Source organism: Triturus cristatus, chromosome 3_1 (genome assembly GCF_964204655.1).
Source record: "Triturus cristatus chromosome 3_1, aTriCri1.1, whole genome shotgun sequence".
Taxonomy (NCBI): Eukaryota; Metazoa; Chordata; class Amphibia; order Caudata; family Salamandridae; genus Triturus; species Triturus cristatus.
In genome coordinates this window covers 808,087,120-808,107,387 of record NC_140583.1, presented here as the reverse complement: position 1 = coordinate 808,107,387, position 20,268 = coordinate 808,087,120, and the positions used below count along the sequence as shown (strand labels likewise).

Here is a 20,268-nt window from a genome sequence, read left to right as displayed (position 1 = left end):
TCCCTATGGATGTATTCTGTGCAGCACTTAGTGCTACCTAGGACAGGGCTAAAGGGAGCGTCAGTTGACTGTCACCCCAGTGACCTATGTCTCATACTTCTCATTCCAACACTATTAGTCCACGGATTGTCAACTAGCTGGGGTGTTGCTTTAAAGCAATACCCTCTCACTTATGTGAGTCTTCCTCAGCCTTCATGATAAAATAGCAGACAGACTGTCTTAGAAGCTGCAAAGTCTCTCACAAATAACACAGTGGAGTTTATAAAGAGAGTTACAATATTGTCCCTGAGACAAATTGTTCCTGCCCAGGATAGTTGTAGCTCTTGTTCCATGTGAAGTTGCGCTCTTGAGAGACTGGGTGGTGAGCTGACAACCAGGCACTCAGGGAAATATCAGCTGAACCTACTTATATGGAACACGGGAGGGCAAACAGATGTTCTCCAGCCATTCTCTGTTCATTTCCTACCTTTGCATTACATAGGGGTAATCATGGTAAAATTAGGTTTAGGATTTTAATTTCTTTCAAGTCGGATGCAAAGAAAATGATGGAGTGTTGTGGCTGCTTTACAAGTTTACAGTTCTCTACAGTAAGCAATGTCACTATTTTGAGTGGTACTTGTTTGCCTTAGAGATAGCTTAAAAGAAGTGATAGGTCCTTAGCACCCGATTCCCGCCCATTAAGCAGACAGAACGCACTTTAGTGGTCTTTTGATTGCTGTGATTTTTGGGCTTAACAGAATAACTTTACCAAGACAGAAACTATTATGGCTGATGGCCGTACTTTAGCATGATCATAAAGGAAGTGGATTGACAAAAAACTCTGGATGCAAAATGAATGGTTATGTACTTGGAGATTAAAGTACCCTCAAGGAGACAAATCTGCTTTGTCTACATCCATCCTTTCACGTACCTTGAACTTTAGCTCTAGATGTAGAGCTCCCATATTCTCCCCCAGTCTGATTGGAAGCATGTTGAGTCTTCTATGAACAGCGTGCATGAGTGATTAGACGGAGAACTCTGAAGACTCCTAATGCATCTCCCGCCAGGCTTCTATTAAACCCCATTGCCTCATCCGCTCAGCTAAGTGTTGAGCATGCACACTACAAGGGGCTACCTGCAGTGTCTATTGACATGTCCATGACCATATTATAAGCCATACCCAGTAAGCAACATGTGTTAAAAAAAATTAAGGATTTAGGTCTTCCAAATAGTGTGATTGATTCACATTTGGAGTATAAAGACTCATGAGTGATGTATTTACCCTCACGTAACTCAGTATATTATATATGCCCTGGGTATCTGTGTGTACTGTGAACTACATATAGTACCTCTAGAAATAAACAAATCAATGCCCCACTAGTAAATGCTGAGTAAGTGTACCAAACAGTTGACCCCTCCACTTGTTGCAGTTTGTATAATTATTTTACGGTCAAGTGGGTCTCCTCTAAAGAAGCAATCTGAATTTTCAGAGATTCAGGTATGCAAGTTTTCTTTGAGGTTTCATTGGTGTGCCCAAGCCCCTCCCTTTCCATGTGATGCAATTAAGTGCTTTGCCAAACTTGGACACCTGGTATTGCTGATCATGAACACAGTGTCCAAGTTCCCTATCTCCTAATGATCAATGCAGTCACTAAAGCCTGGGGTGCTCCCACTCAAGGACAGTAGTGAATGTGACCCTCGTCCGTGCGGTCGGGCATGTGTATCTTTTGAGTAGAATAATCTTGTGTTGATACAACTGGTTACGGCTTCGAAACTTTAAACCCTCACACACACCCAACCTCAACCCCGGCTGAGGTTTGTGTAATTACCTCGCTTACCCCAATTATACACAACATATATTGTGCAACTTATTATTGGATTGCTGTTTGTGTTTAACAGGAGATTGAAGCATCTTGACAAATCATTGTCCCTGGCCTGACTTACTAAGGCCACAAATGATGCCTCTGTCGACCCCTTTCCAACTGCATTTATCAATAAACATTGACTGCCAGCTACACAGAAATGTCAAACACCTGATTACGCCCCAGAGGTCCGTTCCGTGCCTAAACAAACCTCTTGAAGTTGTGAGATCAGCAGTCATTGGAGTTAGGTCAGGACCACATGCTCATATTGCACAAATCGAAGCATCATCTGTGTACTTTACCAATGAACCCATGTTCCGACTGAGAGGCCTAAGGCTATCTGGTTTTGTTGTGCAAAGCATCCTCCAACGGATGGGCCCTTTCTTTAGCTGGCTGTTATTTCATGGGTCTTCTGTTCAGTGAAGCTGGGTTTTTGCTCCTACGTTTACTGACCTTGGGTTGCTGGTGTGCTCCCCTGTCTGGGTCTATGCTTTCAATGTCTAAGTTTTCCAACGAAGACCATGCTTCTTCATGGGAACTAAATGCATGGGTGTCATCCTTAGTCATCATCCTCAGTCATCATCCTCAGTCTGGTTGGAAAGAGTTAAGCAAATGAATATGTTGTGCTTGTGTATTCATTGTTTAATCTCTAGGAAGTTCTGGTGCTGTTTCTGTACCACGGTGTGTAATCAGGGGTGATGTGAGTTGTAGAATTCTCAAAATCCCAAGGGCATTTCCTCTTGTGCGAATTGTAAGATGATGGTGGTAGTTCATGAGTTTTGTGATCAGCAGGCAGGGTCCCCATCCCTTCATCCCCCGTTTTCTTTTTTGACCCTGCAACCCATGTGCCTGTTTAATTACAGAGTGCTGCAATTAAATTAAATACATTCTGCAGTAACCATTGCTCTATTCTTCCGGTTATAGACTTTCTGAATTTTCTGGGACTTCAATTAAACGCACATTGTTCTAATGGGAGCATTCTTCCACATCCTTTGCAATATGGTTCAGGTTCTCTGCAGCTTCAGAGAAGTACCTCACTGAGTTTGTAGTTCCTTCACAGTTGGCAGCAGAGTGTGCTCGTTCACTGTAACTTTTTCCGCAAGTGTTTTATAGTCTGCCGACGGTAGGGTGACATCCATGGCAATCCCATCAATTATTCCATCTAGCGTGGTTTTAGTGTCTCAGATCGCCTGCAGGATAGCCTCGAATTTGTCTTTGTAGTCGTCAAACACTGTTTTGCTAGATTTGGTGGTATCTGTAGTGGGGGCGCTTGAGAATGGATCATCAGCACTTTGTCTCTAGATTGAGGTTTATTCGGATTGGGTTTCACATCTTGAGTGAGGGAAGAGACAATTGTACTCTCATTTATGTTTAGGCCCTATGCCGGTGACCTATTGTTAATGTGTCTTTCCTTGGAAGTTGCCCTTATGTACTGTTGATACTACTGTGTTGTACTTTAAGTGGTGATGCCCAGACAAACAGTCACTTGTGAGAAGATGCCTTAAATGTGGCAAACTGTGGGGCCCGTAATGCCGAAATGTTGGCTAGTGGGACATTCACCATCACAACACACCCTTAACTTTTTGCTTGCAGTCTGAAGCACTGTTCATCCACAAGAAAATTTGCCACAGTCACTTTAACACATAAACTGTGTGCTTCCATGCTGATTATGGGAGGTTTCATATGCTGAATAGATTGTCTTGGTGTGGTGCCCGCAGTCCCGTTATTGGTATGGAGCTGCGTGCAACCACCAGTCTCATCCTGGGAGGCCCTCTAGAGGCGCTGAACTCGGGCACCCATGCGACTTAATTTACTTATGGACCTTCTCAACTGAGTCGTGGGTGCCAGATGCTCATCTTCCACCTCCCTCATTACTCATAGGGAGGTGGAGAACCACCGCTGTTGCTGTGATTGGCTGTTCTACATCTTTGAAGGTCTCGCTCATGGGACAAGCACTTAATTAGTAAACGCAAATATGTCCCCCAGGACTGCAATCGGCACACCTTGGAGGATTTGACTGCTGGTAGACATAACATAACATGGCTTTGGCCTCAGCAGACCCCGGGTGTTCCAGTAATGCTTTGTGGCGTACCCATAAGGAGGGTGGAGAAGATAAAAATCCCTTTTCGGAGAAAGCTGGGCTAGATCGCAATCTCCCTCCATCTCCCCCAGAGTAATAAAGCATCACTCTCTATATAGAGGCCCACATTCAAGACCTACAAGTGTTTAATAATGCTGTCACACATTGCAACATATTGAATCCATGATTTCAGACTGATCAATGTTTTATACTTATGATTAATTGTTTGAGGTTACTTTTAAACATACACATTTTAAATGGCTGGCATGTGTGGGAGCAAAATGATGCCCCAAAATTTAGACACCCTGAAAATTTACCTAAACCAAATCTCTCACATTTACTGGGTCATATATGGTGTTAAGCTTCAGTTTCATCTGGCCGTGTGTACCCATGTTAAAGTACCTCCCCAAACTGCAAATGAGCAGAGAAACCGCTCAGTAAGTAATGGAGTGCACTCAATAACTGTGTTCTAGATTAATAAAGTTAGTTTTATTACAAAAATTCAAACTAAGCACCACTGAGTCAAAGTGCAATCAATGAAGGCTCTCAGATGTGAGTTATACAAAAAAGAGCAAAAATCTGAAAATATGCTAAGCCCCAAAGAGTAGTAAACCAGGAAGAAATTGGGCTGCATCCCTAGTAGAACAGGAGTCTTCTGGCTCACCCCCAATTTTAAGGAGATTATATACGCAATGCTTGCATATTAAATCAACAGTTCTGCAGGTTTATCGTGGTGTGACCAAATGTATAATTTCATCATCAAATCAGAGTTCATTGAAAAGCAATCACTCAGATATTTATAAAGCGTGGCAAACCACCTGTGAGAATCTCAAGGCATTGAAAATAAACGTCATATTGACTTATCACCTAAGCACTAACCTATTTTAAAAGAATTATTTAACAACCACAAGAGTAATGTAATCCAGAGATGTTGGGATCAAAATATGAGACATTGACAAACTTTCTTCTAGTAAATAGGTCTACTTGTAGAACCAGAATGTATAAGTTATAAGTAGCAATTTTACATTTGCACCATGGAAAGTTCACTGTGATCAAAGCAATGCAGCAATGAAAGTAAACGGATATGACCTCAGTTTGACATAGTGCTGCAAAGCTTGTCGGGTGAAGGTTTTGCCGGGGGAAGCCCAAGTGTGTGATAGCCAGGGTTGGATTGGATAAAAAAAATCGGCCCAGGCACGCTAAAAGAAAGTGGCCCACATTTGCATATTGCCTTTCTGCAAAACACTGCTTTGTCAAAATGTTATAAATGAAAATGGGGGGGGGGGGGTTTAAAAAATGCACGGATTAGTTTACACTGGTGAAATACACCTGAGAACAAGTGAGGCCACTTCTGCTCAGGCCCCCCCATCCCCTCCTCCGGCCCCGCTCAATAGAATATATTAATGGGCCGGCCAGCGAAGAAAGGGATTGACACCTCATAGATAGGAGGGAGGTAATGGACGCCCATCTGCCTCCAGAAAGGCCACTCAGGCACCCACTGGGCCGCTGGCGGTATCCGAACAACGCAGAATCCACCCAATTCGGCACCCCAGACTGCTAAAAAAAAGCAGCCCACAGCTGGAACTCTGACACCGGCCCTTCGGGCATTGCCCAAGTGCCCGCGTTACCAATCCGACCCTGGTGATAGCGATAACCTTCATCTAGCCCAAGATGGCGTTTTAAACAGAAATGTGACATATTTAAAACACTTTGTTAAACACACTTCTATACATGATAGGAAATTTGTTTGAAAGGCAATTACACAATATTAATCTGTAGGTGAATTACCGTGTGTGAAAATGCATATTATATATTGTTAATGATAGGCAAAAAATATAAATCCTTCAAATAATTGCCCACATGCTTGAATTGTTATTTTAAATACTTCACTTTTTTCTTGATAGTACCTGATCTTTGCCTCCACTTTGGTCCGCGGGAATCTTAGTATATATTATCTATATTTTAGCGAGTACGACTTTGATGCTTCTTCCAGAAATGTTGCAATACTTTATGGTCCTCGATCCACTCTCTCGCTGCAGGAGGTAACAATAACTTTCTTTGAGTCACGAAAGACATGATTGCAACTCTCAGTTGGGGCTTAGTTCGGTCACATCTATTATCTCTTCATAGTACTTTCAGTTTTTCATTCAATTATATTTCGTTAATCGTTCATATTGAAATTGTTTCCTCACCCCTCCTGCAGGAGAATTGGGCACTTATATATTTATAAATGCAAGAGTCCAATGCTTGGTTCGAAATCAGTAATTACATTGCTCTGCATTCACAAAGTTGCACCTAGAAAAAATACAGTATTGGTAAAGCCAATAGGGCTGGTTGTTAAGCTGGTGCAATATTTAACCTTTTTTTTATTGCAAGCATATGCCTCATATATGAGAAACAAACAAGCCTCCACCTAAACCTGGCAGCCATATTCTTGCAATATACATTGTAACGGAAAAAAAGGCATCAACCTAATTTAAAAAGTTCTAGTTCTAACTAACAAGCAGGTGTAGTCGGAACAGGTGTAGAAACCCTTTTACTGCAGATCACAGGCAAATATGTTTTTACTAGTGCAAATAAGAGGTACTATTGGCTTGGAATTACTGTAACTTGAAGATATAGTTTAAACCCACGAAGAAGACAGGAAAAAAAAAACGTGTAAAAGAAAAAAACGTATTTGCAAAGTAATGTTTGACTCACTAGCCCTGGCACTGTAGTCCATTTCTTTTTAGGCAGATATGCACATGTGATCAGGCAAAATGCCAGTGGCTGGAGTGGGCTGAATCGTTGCCCCATGATGTATGCTGCAGAATCGGTAGCAAAATGCAAATGTCAGTTGAACCGAGGTAGGTCTCAAAAATGTTCTGTGTAGGTTTATATGCATTTAATTGTATGTGATTTAAAAAAAAATCATGAGGCTATCTAAACAGCTTAAGCTGCCTCAATGGCAGACCTACCTAAAAAAGTATCTACAACAGGACAGAGAGAAAACGCACTCTGTTACGCACACTCTCTCCCACACACAATGCACACACACAATGCACACACTCTGCACTATCTGTCCCCTGTTTCGTTTGCTGTCCATCAATGCGTGTTTACCCGCAGTAATGTGGGGAGGATGACATGGCCCTCTTTCATATAAGTTTTTAGCAGATGACAACCCCATAGTTATGGTGCAGCGATCCCTCATCCCCATGGACTGCGGTGCAACTGTGCATATAACATTAATGCGTGCAAAGCCCGTGCATCATTGGCCCCTTCCCTGAATGAATTCCTCATTCGCTGCATCTCTGATTCCATTCCTATAATCATCCCTTAGATTTATTCACAAATGGATATCCTATACCAATATCTCTACTGGCGTAGGTTCCTGCAGGAAGAATATTGTGCTTAAAAGACAACAAAGGAGAACGTTGTACAAAATATGGTTCTCTTCGTTTAGTCGATCCTAGTGCATGCCCTTTTATCAGTGGCTTTGAAAGGCCCTGAATATTTGCCATTGTGCTACTTTTGACGTCATTGTCATCTCTAGATTTAGATGTTAAAAAGCTGTCCCCAGAACGTGATGCCCTGATGTGTGGGCATGCGCCTTCCTCTCCGCATACTCTGTCAGAGACAGAGAGAAACATCCATTGTTTGCGGGGGTCCCCGAGGGTCACAGTCCCCTGCACTGCTGCTGCTGGGAACTTCTAGCTTCTTAAATAGTGTTTTTCATTCTGAAATAGTCCCAGGCATTTGTGACGCACTAGTCCGTCAGAGCATGAATAGGCTTTGTGGTTCGTGTCCCTGCAGCTGGAAGAGTAATTGGTTGCAGGCATTCCTAGACAATACCACTTATACTTCCTGCACACACACCATTTCATTTTCCTTAGTATTGAAACCTGCTTCATCACCATCAGCCTGGTTTACGTTCAACATATGTGTGTTCAACAACAGTGTGTTAGTTTTAGTGACGAAGCTTACTCTAAGGTGAAGCAGTTCCCCACCTAAAGAGGTATTCTGCATCTTTCACCCTGTATGAGGCAGGCCCCTTGCCCACTGCTGCTGTTCTTAGTTTAGGGTTTGGATAACTTCTTATTGAGGTAGCCTAGTTTTAATTGAGGCTGTTCAATAGATCTTCCTCCTATCGAGAATTCTATGATGCTGCTTCTCATTCATTAATTCAGCTTTTTATTTGTTTGTCACATCCACTTCAGTGAGCCAGCATTCAGTTCACTAAATGAATATGGATAGATGGATAAATAGCTAGATATCTTTCGGGTGGCCATTTACCTATATGTTGCATTTCTCAACTTTCTGGAAGCTTTATTCCATTTTGCAGCAAAGCATGGTCTCCCTCGTTCCGTTTATTAGTTGATGTGACCACATAAGAGGGCCCACCCATTCCCAAAAATATGAAAAATTAGTTTCAGTAGCAACATTTTACAAAGCTCTTTAGTATCCTTATTATCATTATAGGGTGAGTAGCTATATTTAAAAACATCTTATATCGTTGATAACTTTAACAGCAGGACTTATTAACAGTGCCAGAAACTACAATACAATTTAAAATATTTCAGAACCTGCTTCTCTTGCGCTCAGCAAGAAAAAGAACAGGGCTACGAGTCTTTGGTTCTGTTAGAACTCATAGTTTGCTGTTTTTCCTCCATCCTCTCCCTTGATATTCTTCTTCCTTCATTTTGGGTACCTTCCTCTGCGTTTCATGCTCGCATTGGTGCGAGGTGCCTCAAGAACCTCTTGGCTTGCATGCAAAGTAAGAATGCTTTGCCCCCATTCGTGGCCGGCGGGGGAAGTGGGCGCGGGGGGACAGGGATCACGGGAGGGGAGTTTATATAATAATAATAAAAAAAATAAACTTGTCTTCCCGCCGGCCATGTCCCGCGTCGTCTCTGCTTCTGCTCCTGGTCTCCACCCTTAGCAGGAACCCCCTAAGCCAATCACAGTGCTGCTTGCAGTGTTGTGATTGGTCGGGACGCCACACAGCCAGGGGCTAATGGCCCGGTCATGTTCTCCATGTAGGCTGCATTGTAACCTGCATGGAGAAGGGCAGAGTGCGCAAGACTGGTTTGGCCGGCCCCAGAGGGCCGACCAAACCAGTCATGCGCACTCAGGAGTGGGCACACCACTCTTTCCCTGCCCAGCCCTGCTCGCAGAGCAGCCCTGCCCACCCGCAACCTAACCCTTCTGCTTTCTCGCAGTGCGAGAAGCAGAAACATAAAATGGTAGTTATTACCATTTTATGTTTCTGCTTCTCGCACTGCGAGAAGGCAGTGGGGAGATGCCCCTGGTTGCCCCTAAAAAGACAATGGATTTAATTACTGAGAAAAATCTAAATACATGATTGGTAGAATGCTTGAATGATTCTTGGTCTTTTTAGGTCTCACCTGACCCAGCGTCGCGCTTTACCGCGATTACTTTCACTTTCGCTGCCGCTTTGATGATTGATCGCGATCACTTTCGCGGCCGCACGGCCGCTTTGATGTTCTCCGTGAGGCTTCAATAGATTGCAGCAGTTAAAACAAGCATTGGCATAGCCAATAGGTCTCGCCTTTGGGACCTTATAAGTGTTTAGTTATGCAACTGTTGCATGGTTAAACACTTATAAGGTCCCAAAGGCGAGACCTATTGGCTATGCCAATGCTTGTTTTCTCTCCCAGGGATATTACTGGTAGAGACCAACCATATTCAAAACCTGTCTTGATAATACCAGGCGTGAGCTGAAAGGCCTTCTGAATGGAAATATAACCAATGCCAAACCAGTTTCAGCCTTGTTGGGTCTCGTTAGTGATGTACAGCACGAGTCATATAGCAAATTGAGCTGTGCAGCCCATATTGGGTCATACCCATCGCACTTAGTGTGTCTTACTGAGAAAAATAAAAAAGGTAATCAGTGGAATGTTGCAATTAGTCCAAATTGCTGGTAAATATTCATGGCTTCATTCCAGTGCTTTCTTTTTGCTCACTGTGTCAACATAGACAGGGACTAACCATGCACAAATCAACCATGGCCCTGCTCCAGCTGGGACAGTGCAGCCCAAACTACCTCTTGGGACTGTTTCACCAGAAGTAAGAGAGAAGTGGTAAAGAGAGGGTTTCGATCCCTGGTTCTGCTGCAGACACACTGTGACAGTGAGATTGTTGGGCCATCCGTCCCAGAGACCCACCCTTCCAGAGACCCACCCTTCCCCTCATTGAGGTTGCCTTACTAGCACAATGCAAGTAGGTCATGTAACTGCAGGAAAGGCGGAAGTATATGATCCTAATTTCAATTTAGGGCGTGACTCTGTTGTCATGGTCCGGGGGATGGGTGAAGCACCTGGAAGCAGATGATATGTTGGCGAATGGACCCCATGTTTCTCGGATATTGTTTCATCATTGATTTGATGGGTCATTTTATTGGTAGGCTGATCACAAGCCAACATAGCAGAAAGGAATAGATCCAACCCTTCTCCAGAGTGCAGGTCTTTTCCCCTGAGGTTAAGGCTATCTCTCTTCATGACTGGAGACTATGGGCTCAATCACAGTCTGGAAACTTGCATGAGGTAATTGATCCCTTCTCCTCCCACGGGGTTTCTCTGTCACAGAGCCATTGTGATATGATGGGGTTTACCTTTCTTCTTCTCATCCACTGGCCCCATAATGGAGCCTGGCCCGCTCCACTCTGCCCGGCTCCTCTCTGCCCCGCTCCTCTCTGCCCCACTTCAATCCAGTCTACCTTATGCCGCACAACTCCACTCTGTACCGCGCCGCTTTACTTCACTGTCCATAATGCTACTCTGCCACGCCACTTTACTCCACTGTCTATAATGCTACTCTGCCACGCCACTTTACTCCACTGTCTATAATCTACTCTGCCACGCCACTTTACTCCACTGTCTATAATGCTACTCTGCCACGCCACTTTACTCCACTGTCTATAGTGCTACTCTGCCACGCCACTTTACTCCACTGTCTATAATGCTACTCTGCCACGCCACTTTACTCCACTGTCCTTTATGCTACTCTGCCACGCCACTTTACTCCACTGTCCTTTATGCTACTCTGCCACACCACTTTACTCCACTGTCCTTTATGCTACTCTGCCACTTCACAAACTTTTAGTCGTGTTGAACTCAACATGGCTAAAAAACATTGCAAAGCCAGTAGCTCTCACATAGGCAAGACCTAGTGGCTTTCCCAATACTTGTACTTCCACCTCCAGCATTACTGTTATTGTTTTCTTTATTACTAGAATGAGTGAGTGACTAAATCCTCTTAACCCCTGAGCTACCCGATGGATCTTCTGGGATTGAGTGGATAAGGAATTACTGACTAACTATGTAGTATAGCGTGCTCCTTCCCATCTATTGTCCAACTACAGACTATCAGTGAGGTAGTTCGACACACTAGTGACAATATTAAGGAGATGTTTCACCGCAAATAAGGTGGGCAGTTACAGCTAGTAGTACAAATCTTGTTTTCTGCACTTAATCAGCAGAGCACTTCCTTTATAGAGCCCCAACTCTTGTGTACAGCGGTCAGTGGGCCCTTTTGCCCCCATTGAGCTATGTCATTTTTTGAGTACTCTGGTCTTAAATATCTGTCTTCGCATGCCAGCATCCTGCCGGGCTGAAAGTTTGTGCGCCTCCTGAAAAAACCATATGCATAATGCTATGGTTTACTATCTGGCGTGAACTCTCTGAACTGCTTTAATGTTATACATGGAAACAAATTGCAGTGCAATACAAAATGTGTTCCTGGCAAAAGTTTTGCGCACTTCATTGTCTGCGAGAGCCACGAAAATGGAAAAAACAAAGTGCTATTAATTGAAATTTACAGCGTATGACGTTACCGGAGGGGAGCTTCAAGGGCAGCGTGACTGGCAAGTAAAATGTGGTGTTGCAGAACTATGATGAAGCTGAATGAATAATGTGCACTGTCTCCTTGGATGGTGACCTGAACTGAGGCAGTCCCATCTGTTAATATTCATGGCCATCATGAGCTTATAAACTGCCACTTGTTCACAACTCAGAGAAGCTTGTAGCAATGCAGCATTTGTTGCAAAGCCTTCTATTCATATCATATATGTGCTAACGGCAGGTATTCTTCTAGAGCCCCTATGTCTGCTACGTCTTAGGGCCGTGCGTGATGGATGTGGTGCTTTCACTTTTCTTGAGCGACTTCATGTGTTTTGGAATTGCACGCAAGTGTATGTGACCCAGCCTGTTGAAGATGTAGCTGTTGTGAACCCCCCTCTTACAAGTGACCTTGGTGTGAGACTTTTTTACAAGCTACTCAGTTGATATGGGCCCTTCTCCCATAGCTGCCTGTGAACACCCTCAGGGAGTGCCCCTTCTGCATGGGTAAATGAAACGAGTCACCTCCGGAGTTGTACATTAAATATGCATTTGTGTGGGGGTGCTAGCCGTGTTAGCACTGTTCATGGGGTGCAAGAGATGTGACCTTCATTCCTCGGGATGTAGATTACACGAGCTGCGTTCTCACAGTTCACGTATTGGGTACACCTTCGTTAGAGGTGCAATTTTATGACTCTACCTACTGATCGTGGACATAGATTCTTCTGTGCTTCTGAGGATGAAGGCGGCAATTGTGTCACTTGTAGAGTGTGTGAGCTCCCTCCTAAGAGACTATTGTGTGAGCATCTATTTCCTGGGAGTGTAGGGAGTTCAGTATTGACTTTCTCCTGTACGCACGAGTGATATGACCCTCCTTCCTGGGAGATCGGATGGGATGACCTTGCCTCGCATGGAATTCAGGGTTGTGACCTTGCCTTCTTGGGATGCAATCGGCATGACTGTGCCTTTCATGTGTTGCAAGATGTGTTACTCCCTCCCCGAAAGCGCGATGTGACCATGTCACATGGGTAAGCTGGTAATGTGATCCCTGAGAAGGTGCATTGGTGAGAGTATACCTCAATAAGGAGCAAGTGGCGTTACTTCCACGCATGATGAGTGCAGACACTGTGATTTTTCTTTTTTGGGGATGCATGTGAAGTTGTAATAAAGAGGGTGCAGGGAGTGGTGATTCTGCTCATCTTTGCCCATGCAGAAGGAATTATGATTCTAGGATTGGGGGCTGCTGGTGCACGTCTAGTTTTTGTTTTCTAGAAGTGATGGTGAATGAGTGTGGCTCATCGGAGTAGGCAGACGTCTCTAATTTTGCAAGTAAAATGTAATTGTCTTAAAACTAACCCCAACCGTCCGAGCTCACCATATTCTCCATTACCACTAGTCCTGCCACTCCACATAACACTGTTCTATCTTTTCTCATCTTACAGTTGACGTGGCCACAGCACTGCCCCTGCAGGTATCCCCCAGTACTGTGCCAATGGATCTCCGCCTGGACCACCAGTTCTCCATGCCAGAGCCTACCCTTCGTGAGCAGCAACTTCAGCAGGAACTCATGGCACTGAAGCAAAAGCAGCAGATTCAACGGCAGCTGCTTATTGCGGAGTTCCAGCGACAGCACGAGCAGCTTTCACGACAGCATGAAGCTCAGCTGCATGAGCATATCAAGGTGAGACTGTTTGACTCTCTGAGATTGTGGAGTCTTTTGCATAATCTGATTTGTGGGCAGGTGAGGATTGGATTGTTAGATACGTGGGGATGGGAGATATAGGAAGGAAGCTGAAGAACTACTGGACCTTTGTCCATTGTCAAGGAGCAAGGTCTGGGACATGTGCCGGAAGCAAGGGTGTCTAAAAGAGAAAAACATAAACCGCTATTAGAGCAATGAACATACAAGGCTAAACATCTAGCAGAGGAGAGGACATACAAGGCTAGCAGAGAAGAGAGGGAGTTCCAGCACCGGAAAGATAAGAATGGATAACTGACCGAAAAGAGCAGGGTAACCAAATTTAGCTGGTAGAGTAAGAGCAGGGTTCTAGACCACAATAGTTGAATCATAGAAGGAAATTTAGAGATGTTAGAGGAACCAAAAAGGAGTCAGTGCAGATATTCAGGGACCACTATGGCCGTCTTTACAAGCATTGTGGAATTTGATGTGGGAATACCTGGGGAGGTAGGCTAGAATCTATGATTCGGGCTGGTATCCTGGCACCAAAATCCAGCGATTTAAAAATAAATAAATAAAATAAATAAATAAATTAAAAAAATCGCCCGGAATAGGAAATAACTTTCTGAACAGGCGAAAATTGTCAAAGGGAGGGCTGGTGAGGGTTGAGTTAAGGGAGCAAGGTGTGCAGGTCAAACTTATGCCCGTCTGGGTAAAATATTGTCCATTGTCCCCAAACTGCAGCAGGGGTTGGTTGGTACCAAGTTATGATGCTAGCCACTGCCCCTCCGCCGTATAGATGGAACCAGATTTATAGGGTCTGGAATTTGAGTACACAGTAATTCCAGACCCAGGGAGACTTGCCATTGTGAAATGTGGAATTTCACCTGTAGTTAATGCTTTGGGTGGGATACCACTACTCGTAATGGAGACGTATGAAAGCTAATTACTGAGGGAGAAGGAGGAAGATGAGTAACATTTATATATGGTCTCCGGATTGAGGAGGAGAAAGAATAGCTCTATATAATGAGTCCCAGATGATATGATAGGATTTAAGCTGTGGGTAAGTTGGAAAGAGATGAAGGTGGTCTGAAGAATACTTACGTTTACAGTTGTTGGTCAAAACCAATATTTAGCAACACAGTTTAATTCGTGCTTGCTTCCCACTACCTGTAGATTCCACTTGTCATCCCTTCTTTGACATTTACCACTTAGAGTACACCATCGTCTGTATGGAGTTCATAAGAAAACCTAACAGACTTTTTTTTTTTTGGTTGAAACATTTTTATTGTTTTCCAAATCAACAATTACTGTTCATTACACAGCGTGGCCCCGTGTCCAAAAAGAGTATCGTCTCTCCTAACCCCAACTCGTTCCCACCCCTCCCCACCCCCATGACAGTGTGCCTCTGTCCCCTGCCTCTCCCCCGATGTGCCCCTCCTTCCAAGGAAATCATGTACGGACGCTCAATCCCTCTCTGTGCAAGCAGATCTTCCCTCTTGTCCAGGCCTTTGGTATGTGTCCAGGGACCTCCTTCCTTCCCATCACTTCTTATTCCCCAGTCCCCCTCGCCTCTTGCCTATCCGACGTGCTCCCTCCGTCCCCTACCTCCGATATCAACCCCTGGAGTTCCACCACCAACGCTTCCCATGCCCTGGCCGTCGCTAGCGCCTTCTCATCGTCTCTTCTAAGAGCCAACTGCACTCGGAGCGTTCCCTCCGCCCCCGCCCATCTCACTAACGCTGCCCTCCACCGCAAAAAGCTAGGCCCCCCCCTAGATTTCCAGTGCATGGTCAATTCTCTCTTGGCCAGTATCAACCCCAGATCATAGAACTTGCTAGTGACCTTCGTGCGACGGGTGTGGGGAAACCATAGCAACAAGCAGGCCCCCATCTCTGGAGTAATAGAGCGGTCTGTCACCTGATTCAAGCAGTCCACTACCTCAGCCCAATAGTCGCCCAACTGCGAACAGGCCCAAAACATGTGGCGAAAATCTGCCCCCTCTCCTCCACATCGTGGACATGGAGAGTGTGCTCCTCCGAAATATTGCAAGACCTTGGCCGGCGTCAGATACGCCCTGTGTAACGTGAAAAACTGAACTAGCTGAAACCGTGCGTTCCTTGTTCCCTTCCAGGCCCTCCGCACTAGTGTGGACCATGTGGTCTCAGGGATTGCTTTCCCGAGGTCCGCTTCCCACTTTCCCCTCAGAGCATCCAGAGGGTGCAAGCCCTCCGTCGACAATCGTCGATACAGGCAAGTAATGGCCTTGGTCGTCCCCGCTGCCATCATGACATATTGGCAACCCGCTGCAGTCGGCGGTTCCGACAGCCCCATATTCCAGTGTTTCTGGAGGCTCGCCACCAAGGCCGCATGAAGCAAAAAGTCCCCCCGCGGGAGCCCGTAGGCATCCTGCAAGTCCTGGAAGGACAGTAACACACCGTCCCGGAATAGGTCCCCTACCATCTGTACTCCCAGCTCCTCCCAAATCGCTAGCCCGGACCAATCACCCCCATGCGGGAGCGCTGTACACATCCCCAGGGGGATTTCCGGGGCGTACGGGCGGACTATGGCTGCCCGCCTCGGACACCTATTCCAACACTGCCGTAGTGTACGCTCCTCCAGGATTAGCTGAGTTAAGTCCAGTCGCTGCTGGAGAACCATAAAAGCCAGCACATGCCGCGGGATCAGCCTGTCCTGCGGGCCCTCCGGGCCTCTATACTCCCGGGCCACCGCCTGCGTAAGCCACTGAAGTTGGGCCGCCAAATAGTACCATTCAAAATCGGGGGCTGCCAGGCCCCCCTCCGCTCGTGGCCACCGCAACGTGGCGAGCGCCACCCGTCTCCTTCCCGAACCCCAAATGAAGCCCGTCGAAAGCGCCCGCAGTCGCGCAAAATACGACGCCGGGATCCATATAGGAAGTGTGTGGAAAAAATAGAGAAGGCGTGGCAGCACCACCATTTTCAGCAACGCCACCCTCCTGGCACACGAGAGCGGGAGTGTACTCCAAAACCCCATACTACCCCGCAGACCGCGAAGTGCTCTGCCAACATTCCCTTCCAACAAATCTGCCTGGGTATGATAAATGTTAACCCCAGGTAGCGCAAACAGCTGCCTTCCCACCGGATTCGTCCCCCCGTCTGCGGTGTCCCGCCGCCCTGTGATAACGGAAACAAACACGTCTTACCCCAATTGACCTTCAGTCCGGACATGCGGCCGAACTCCTTCAACAGGGCGACCGCTCCACTTAACGCATCAGTCGCATCCCTCAAAAACAGCAGCAGGTTATCTGCATACAGGGAGATATAATGGGCGTCCCCCCTCAGGGAGACTCCGGAATAGGCGCATCCCCGTCGGGCGTGAGCCGCCAGAGGTTCAACAGCCAGCGCGAACAACAAGGGGGAGAGAGAACAGCCCTGCCTCGTCCCCCTCCGCACGTGGTATGAGGCCGAAATAGTAGCCCCCGTCTTCACCCGGGCCGTGGCACCACTATATAGGAAGGTGGTCCAACGTACAAAGTCCTCCCCCAAACCGAACTCCCGCAGCACTCGATACAAATAAGGCCACTCCACACTATCAAAGGCCTTTTCTAAGTCGACCGACAGTGTGCAGGCCTCCGGGTATTCATCTCGGTCCAGTTCCATCACCCGCAGCAGCCGCCGAATAGAGGTGGCCGTGCTGCGCCGTGGAATGAAGCCTGCCTGATCCGGGTGGATTAAGGCGGTCATATGGGTCAAGAGGCGCGACGCCAACACTCTGCTCAGAATTTTGTAGTCCACTGTCAGCATAGAGAGCGGGCGGTACGCTGTGCGCGCACCCGCCTCCCCACCGGGTTTCAGCAAAGGTATTCCGATCGCCTCCCGAGCGGAGGCGGGCAACTGCCCCAACCCCCATGCCTCGCTATACAGGGCCTGCAGCTGCTGTGCCAGCAGATCCGGGTAGGCCGCATAAAACTCGACGGGCAAACCATCCGCCCCCGGGGTCTTTCGACGGGCCATATGCCTAATTGCCCCTCGGATCTCGCTCAGCGATATCATGCCCCCAAGGTCTTTCCCAATGTCCGGATCCAATCGAGGCAGGCGGGCTTCCAACAAAAAATCAACCAGGCCTTCAGGTTCCCGCTCCATAGTACTATCATATAACCCAGCATAATAGCTGGCGAACCGCATATTAATCCCCACCTGGGAATAGACCGGCACCCCCCCTTCCTCTACCAGGGAGAGTATTGGATCACCGCGCGCCGCCGGGTTCGCCAACCACGCCAGGATGGATCCAACCTTATCCCTTTCCGCCTGCGCTCGCACGAGATAAGTTTTATGATCATAACAACGAAGCTGCTCCATTCGGACCGCCACGCTCTCCCGCGCCTCTACAACCGTAGTCACCTCGCCGTCCCCTTCCTGATGCGCCCACTCCGCCACCCGCAACCGTGCCTCCGCTCCGTCCACCTCTTTTAACAAGGCCTTCCGCACCCCGGCCGTGGATGAGATGCAAACCCCCCGGACGACCGCCTTAAACGCGTCCCATTCCGTCGCTCGGCTCGCCGCCGTCCCTGAATTATGCCCAAAGTACTGTACTATACAGTCACTAACCTCAGCCCGGAATACCGGGTCCTCTAGCAGCAAGGGGTTAAGGCGCCAAGTAGGAATCGCCTGCCTCTGCCTGGACCATTGCAGCATCCCCACGCAGGGGTTATGGTCCGATATGGTCCTGGCTAAATATTCACTATGCCGCATCAGAGGCTGAACATCCGGTGAACATAATATGCCATCCAATCGGACGTGCAACTCGTGAGGGGCCGAGTAGAATGAATAATCCCTGTCTTGTGGGTGGTGGGTACGCCACGTGTCCACCAAGCCCCAAGTAGCCTGCCAGGCCTGCCTACTTTTGGCCACCCGACAAACCACCGACTGTGCAAGGGGCGGATGGGACCTGTCCATCTCAACATCCATCACTGAATTGAAATCTCCACCCAACACCACCGCCCCCGTTAAATACTCCGCCAGCTGACCCGACAGTCTGGAAAAGAACGCGGCCTGGTCCACATTAGGGGCATACACACTACCCAAAGCTATATCCCTCCCATCCAGCCGCCCCTGCACTGCCACAAACCTGCCCTCCGGGTCCACTATCGTCCTCAAAGGCTGGAAAGGGACCCCCGCCCTCACCCAGATCAGGGCACCCCGGACAAACTTCGAGAAAGTTGTGTAATACAATTCACCCCTCCAGCGTCTATGCAGCGCCTTGCCCTCCTCTCCATCTAAGTGGGTTTCTTGGAGGAATGCCACCTGGACCCCTCTCCGCAATAAATACGCGTGGACTTTATGTCTCTTCACCATAGAGGTGAGCCCCCTCACATTCCAAGTCATAAATCGCAATTCAGGTGGGGACCCCATTCCATCGTTGAACCAACCACCCATTTCGGGCCCTCCGAGGCACACTGTCAAACCCCATAAACCCCGCAACCACCCAACTCCCCGAACTCCCTCCCCTCCCCAGAACAGGTGCTAAACCGCAGTAACCCATCCAAATACTACCCCCAACAGCAACCAAACTCTCTGGTAGCCACCAGAGTCTCACTATGTCCGTGAGGTTGAGGTGGCGGCTCACTGCCAGACGGGCTTGACGATAGTCCTCATCAAAGTATCCCTGCCCAGTCTCAACCAGTTCACCCCCAGCGCTCCGCTCCTTTCAGGCCCCCCCACTCTCCCCTCCAGGCCCCTCATGACCAGCCGCAGAGCCCCATCCCATATCATATCAGTTCCCCCCCTAACCCCGCATGGCCCAGCCCGGCCTCACTTTCAAAACACCCCAGCTCCACACTGTCTGTGCCCTCCAGACCAGGGCCCGAAAGCGCCCCAAACCTTCAAGCGTCCAGCAACTCATCAGCAGTCCCAGGAGTAACATCAGGTATCATCTCCGCCTCCTCTTCAGCGCCATCAGAGTGTGAGTCCTCAGTGCCCTTCCGGGAGCCCGAATCCTCGCTGGGCTGGAAGGCCACGGCCCCGGAGATCACGGAGACCGCTCGCAGAGCAGCCCGCCGCTCCAACACCGTCTGGGAGGCACCGGGTGAGCGGACCCTCGTCTGCCGTGCTTTATTACGTCTGCTGCGACGGGGCTTTGCCAGCGCTCCCGGCAGTCTCTCTCCATCCGTGTGCGCCGCTGCGCGGGTCCTGGCCAATTCCAGCCAACTCCAGGCCGCTGCGGGGTCAGCGAAGAAGGATGTCGCACCGTCCAGTACCACTCTGAGGCGGGCCGGGAACAACAAGGAGTACTGCAGCCCCTCCTCCCGTAGCGCCTTCTTCACCGCCTGAAAGGAGGAGCGTCTGCGTTGGACCTCCATGGGATAGTCCGGGTAAATGGAAACCGGGACATTCTGCACCTGGAAGGGGCCCATCGTCCGAGCCCTCTGTAGGATAATGTCTCGATCCCTGTAGTGCCGCAGTCGGGCCACCACCGGCCGATGCGGACGGCCTGGATCCGGGGGACGAGCAGGCACCCTATGCGCCCTCTCCAAGGTGTAGAACCGCGTGAGCCCCTCCGGCGCCACCACCTCCTGCAGCCAGGTCTCCAGAAAGGTCAGCATGTCACCCCCTTCAATCTTTTCCGGCAGCCCCACCACTCGAATGTTATTGCGGAGGTTACGCCCTTCCGCGTCCTCGGCCCTCTTTTCCAGTGCCACGACCCTCCGCAGGAGATCCGACGTCTGGCCCTCCGTCACCTTCTGGGCTGGAGCCATCGAGTCCAATCTGTCCTCCGTTTGCTTGACCCTATCCGCCAGCTTCCTGTGGTCCGCCCGAAGCAGCCCCAGATCCGTGGACACTTGGGCAATGTCAG

The 20,268-nt window shown here is 48.1% G+C and overlaps 1 protein-coding gene across 7 annotated transcripts in view; it reads left to right on the top strand.

Moving 5' to 3' along the window:
• HDAC4 (histone deacetylase 4) overlaps positions 1-20,268 on the top strand; it is a 1,546,655-nt gene that overhangs the window by 776,660 nt on the left and 749,727 nt on the right. For all 7 annotated transcript variants that reach the window (XM_085645137.1, XM_085645138.1, XM_085645139.1 and 4 more), the window contains one exon: positions 13,199-13,437. In XM_085645137.1, the coding sequence (XP_085501263.1) occupies positions 13,199-13,437 (239 nt within the window). The remainder of the gene's footprint in view (positions 1-13,198; positions 13,438-20,268) is intronic.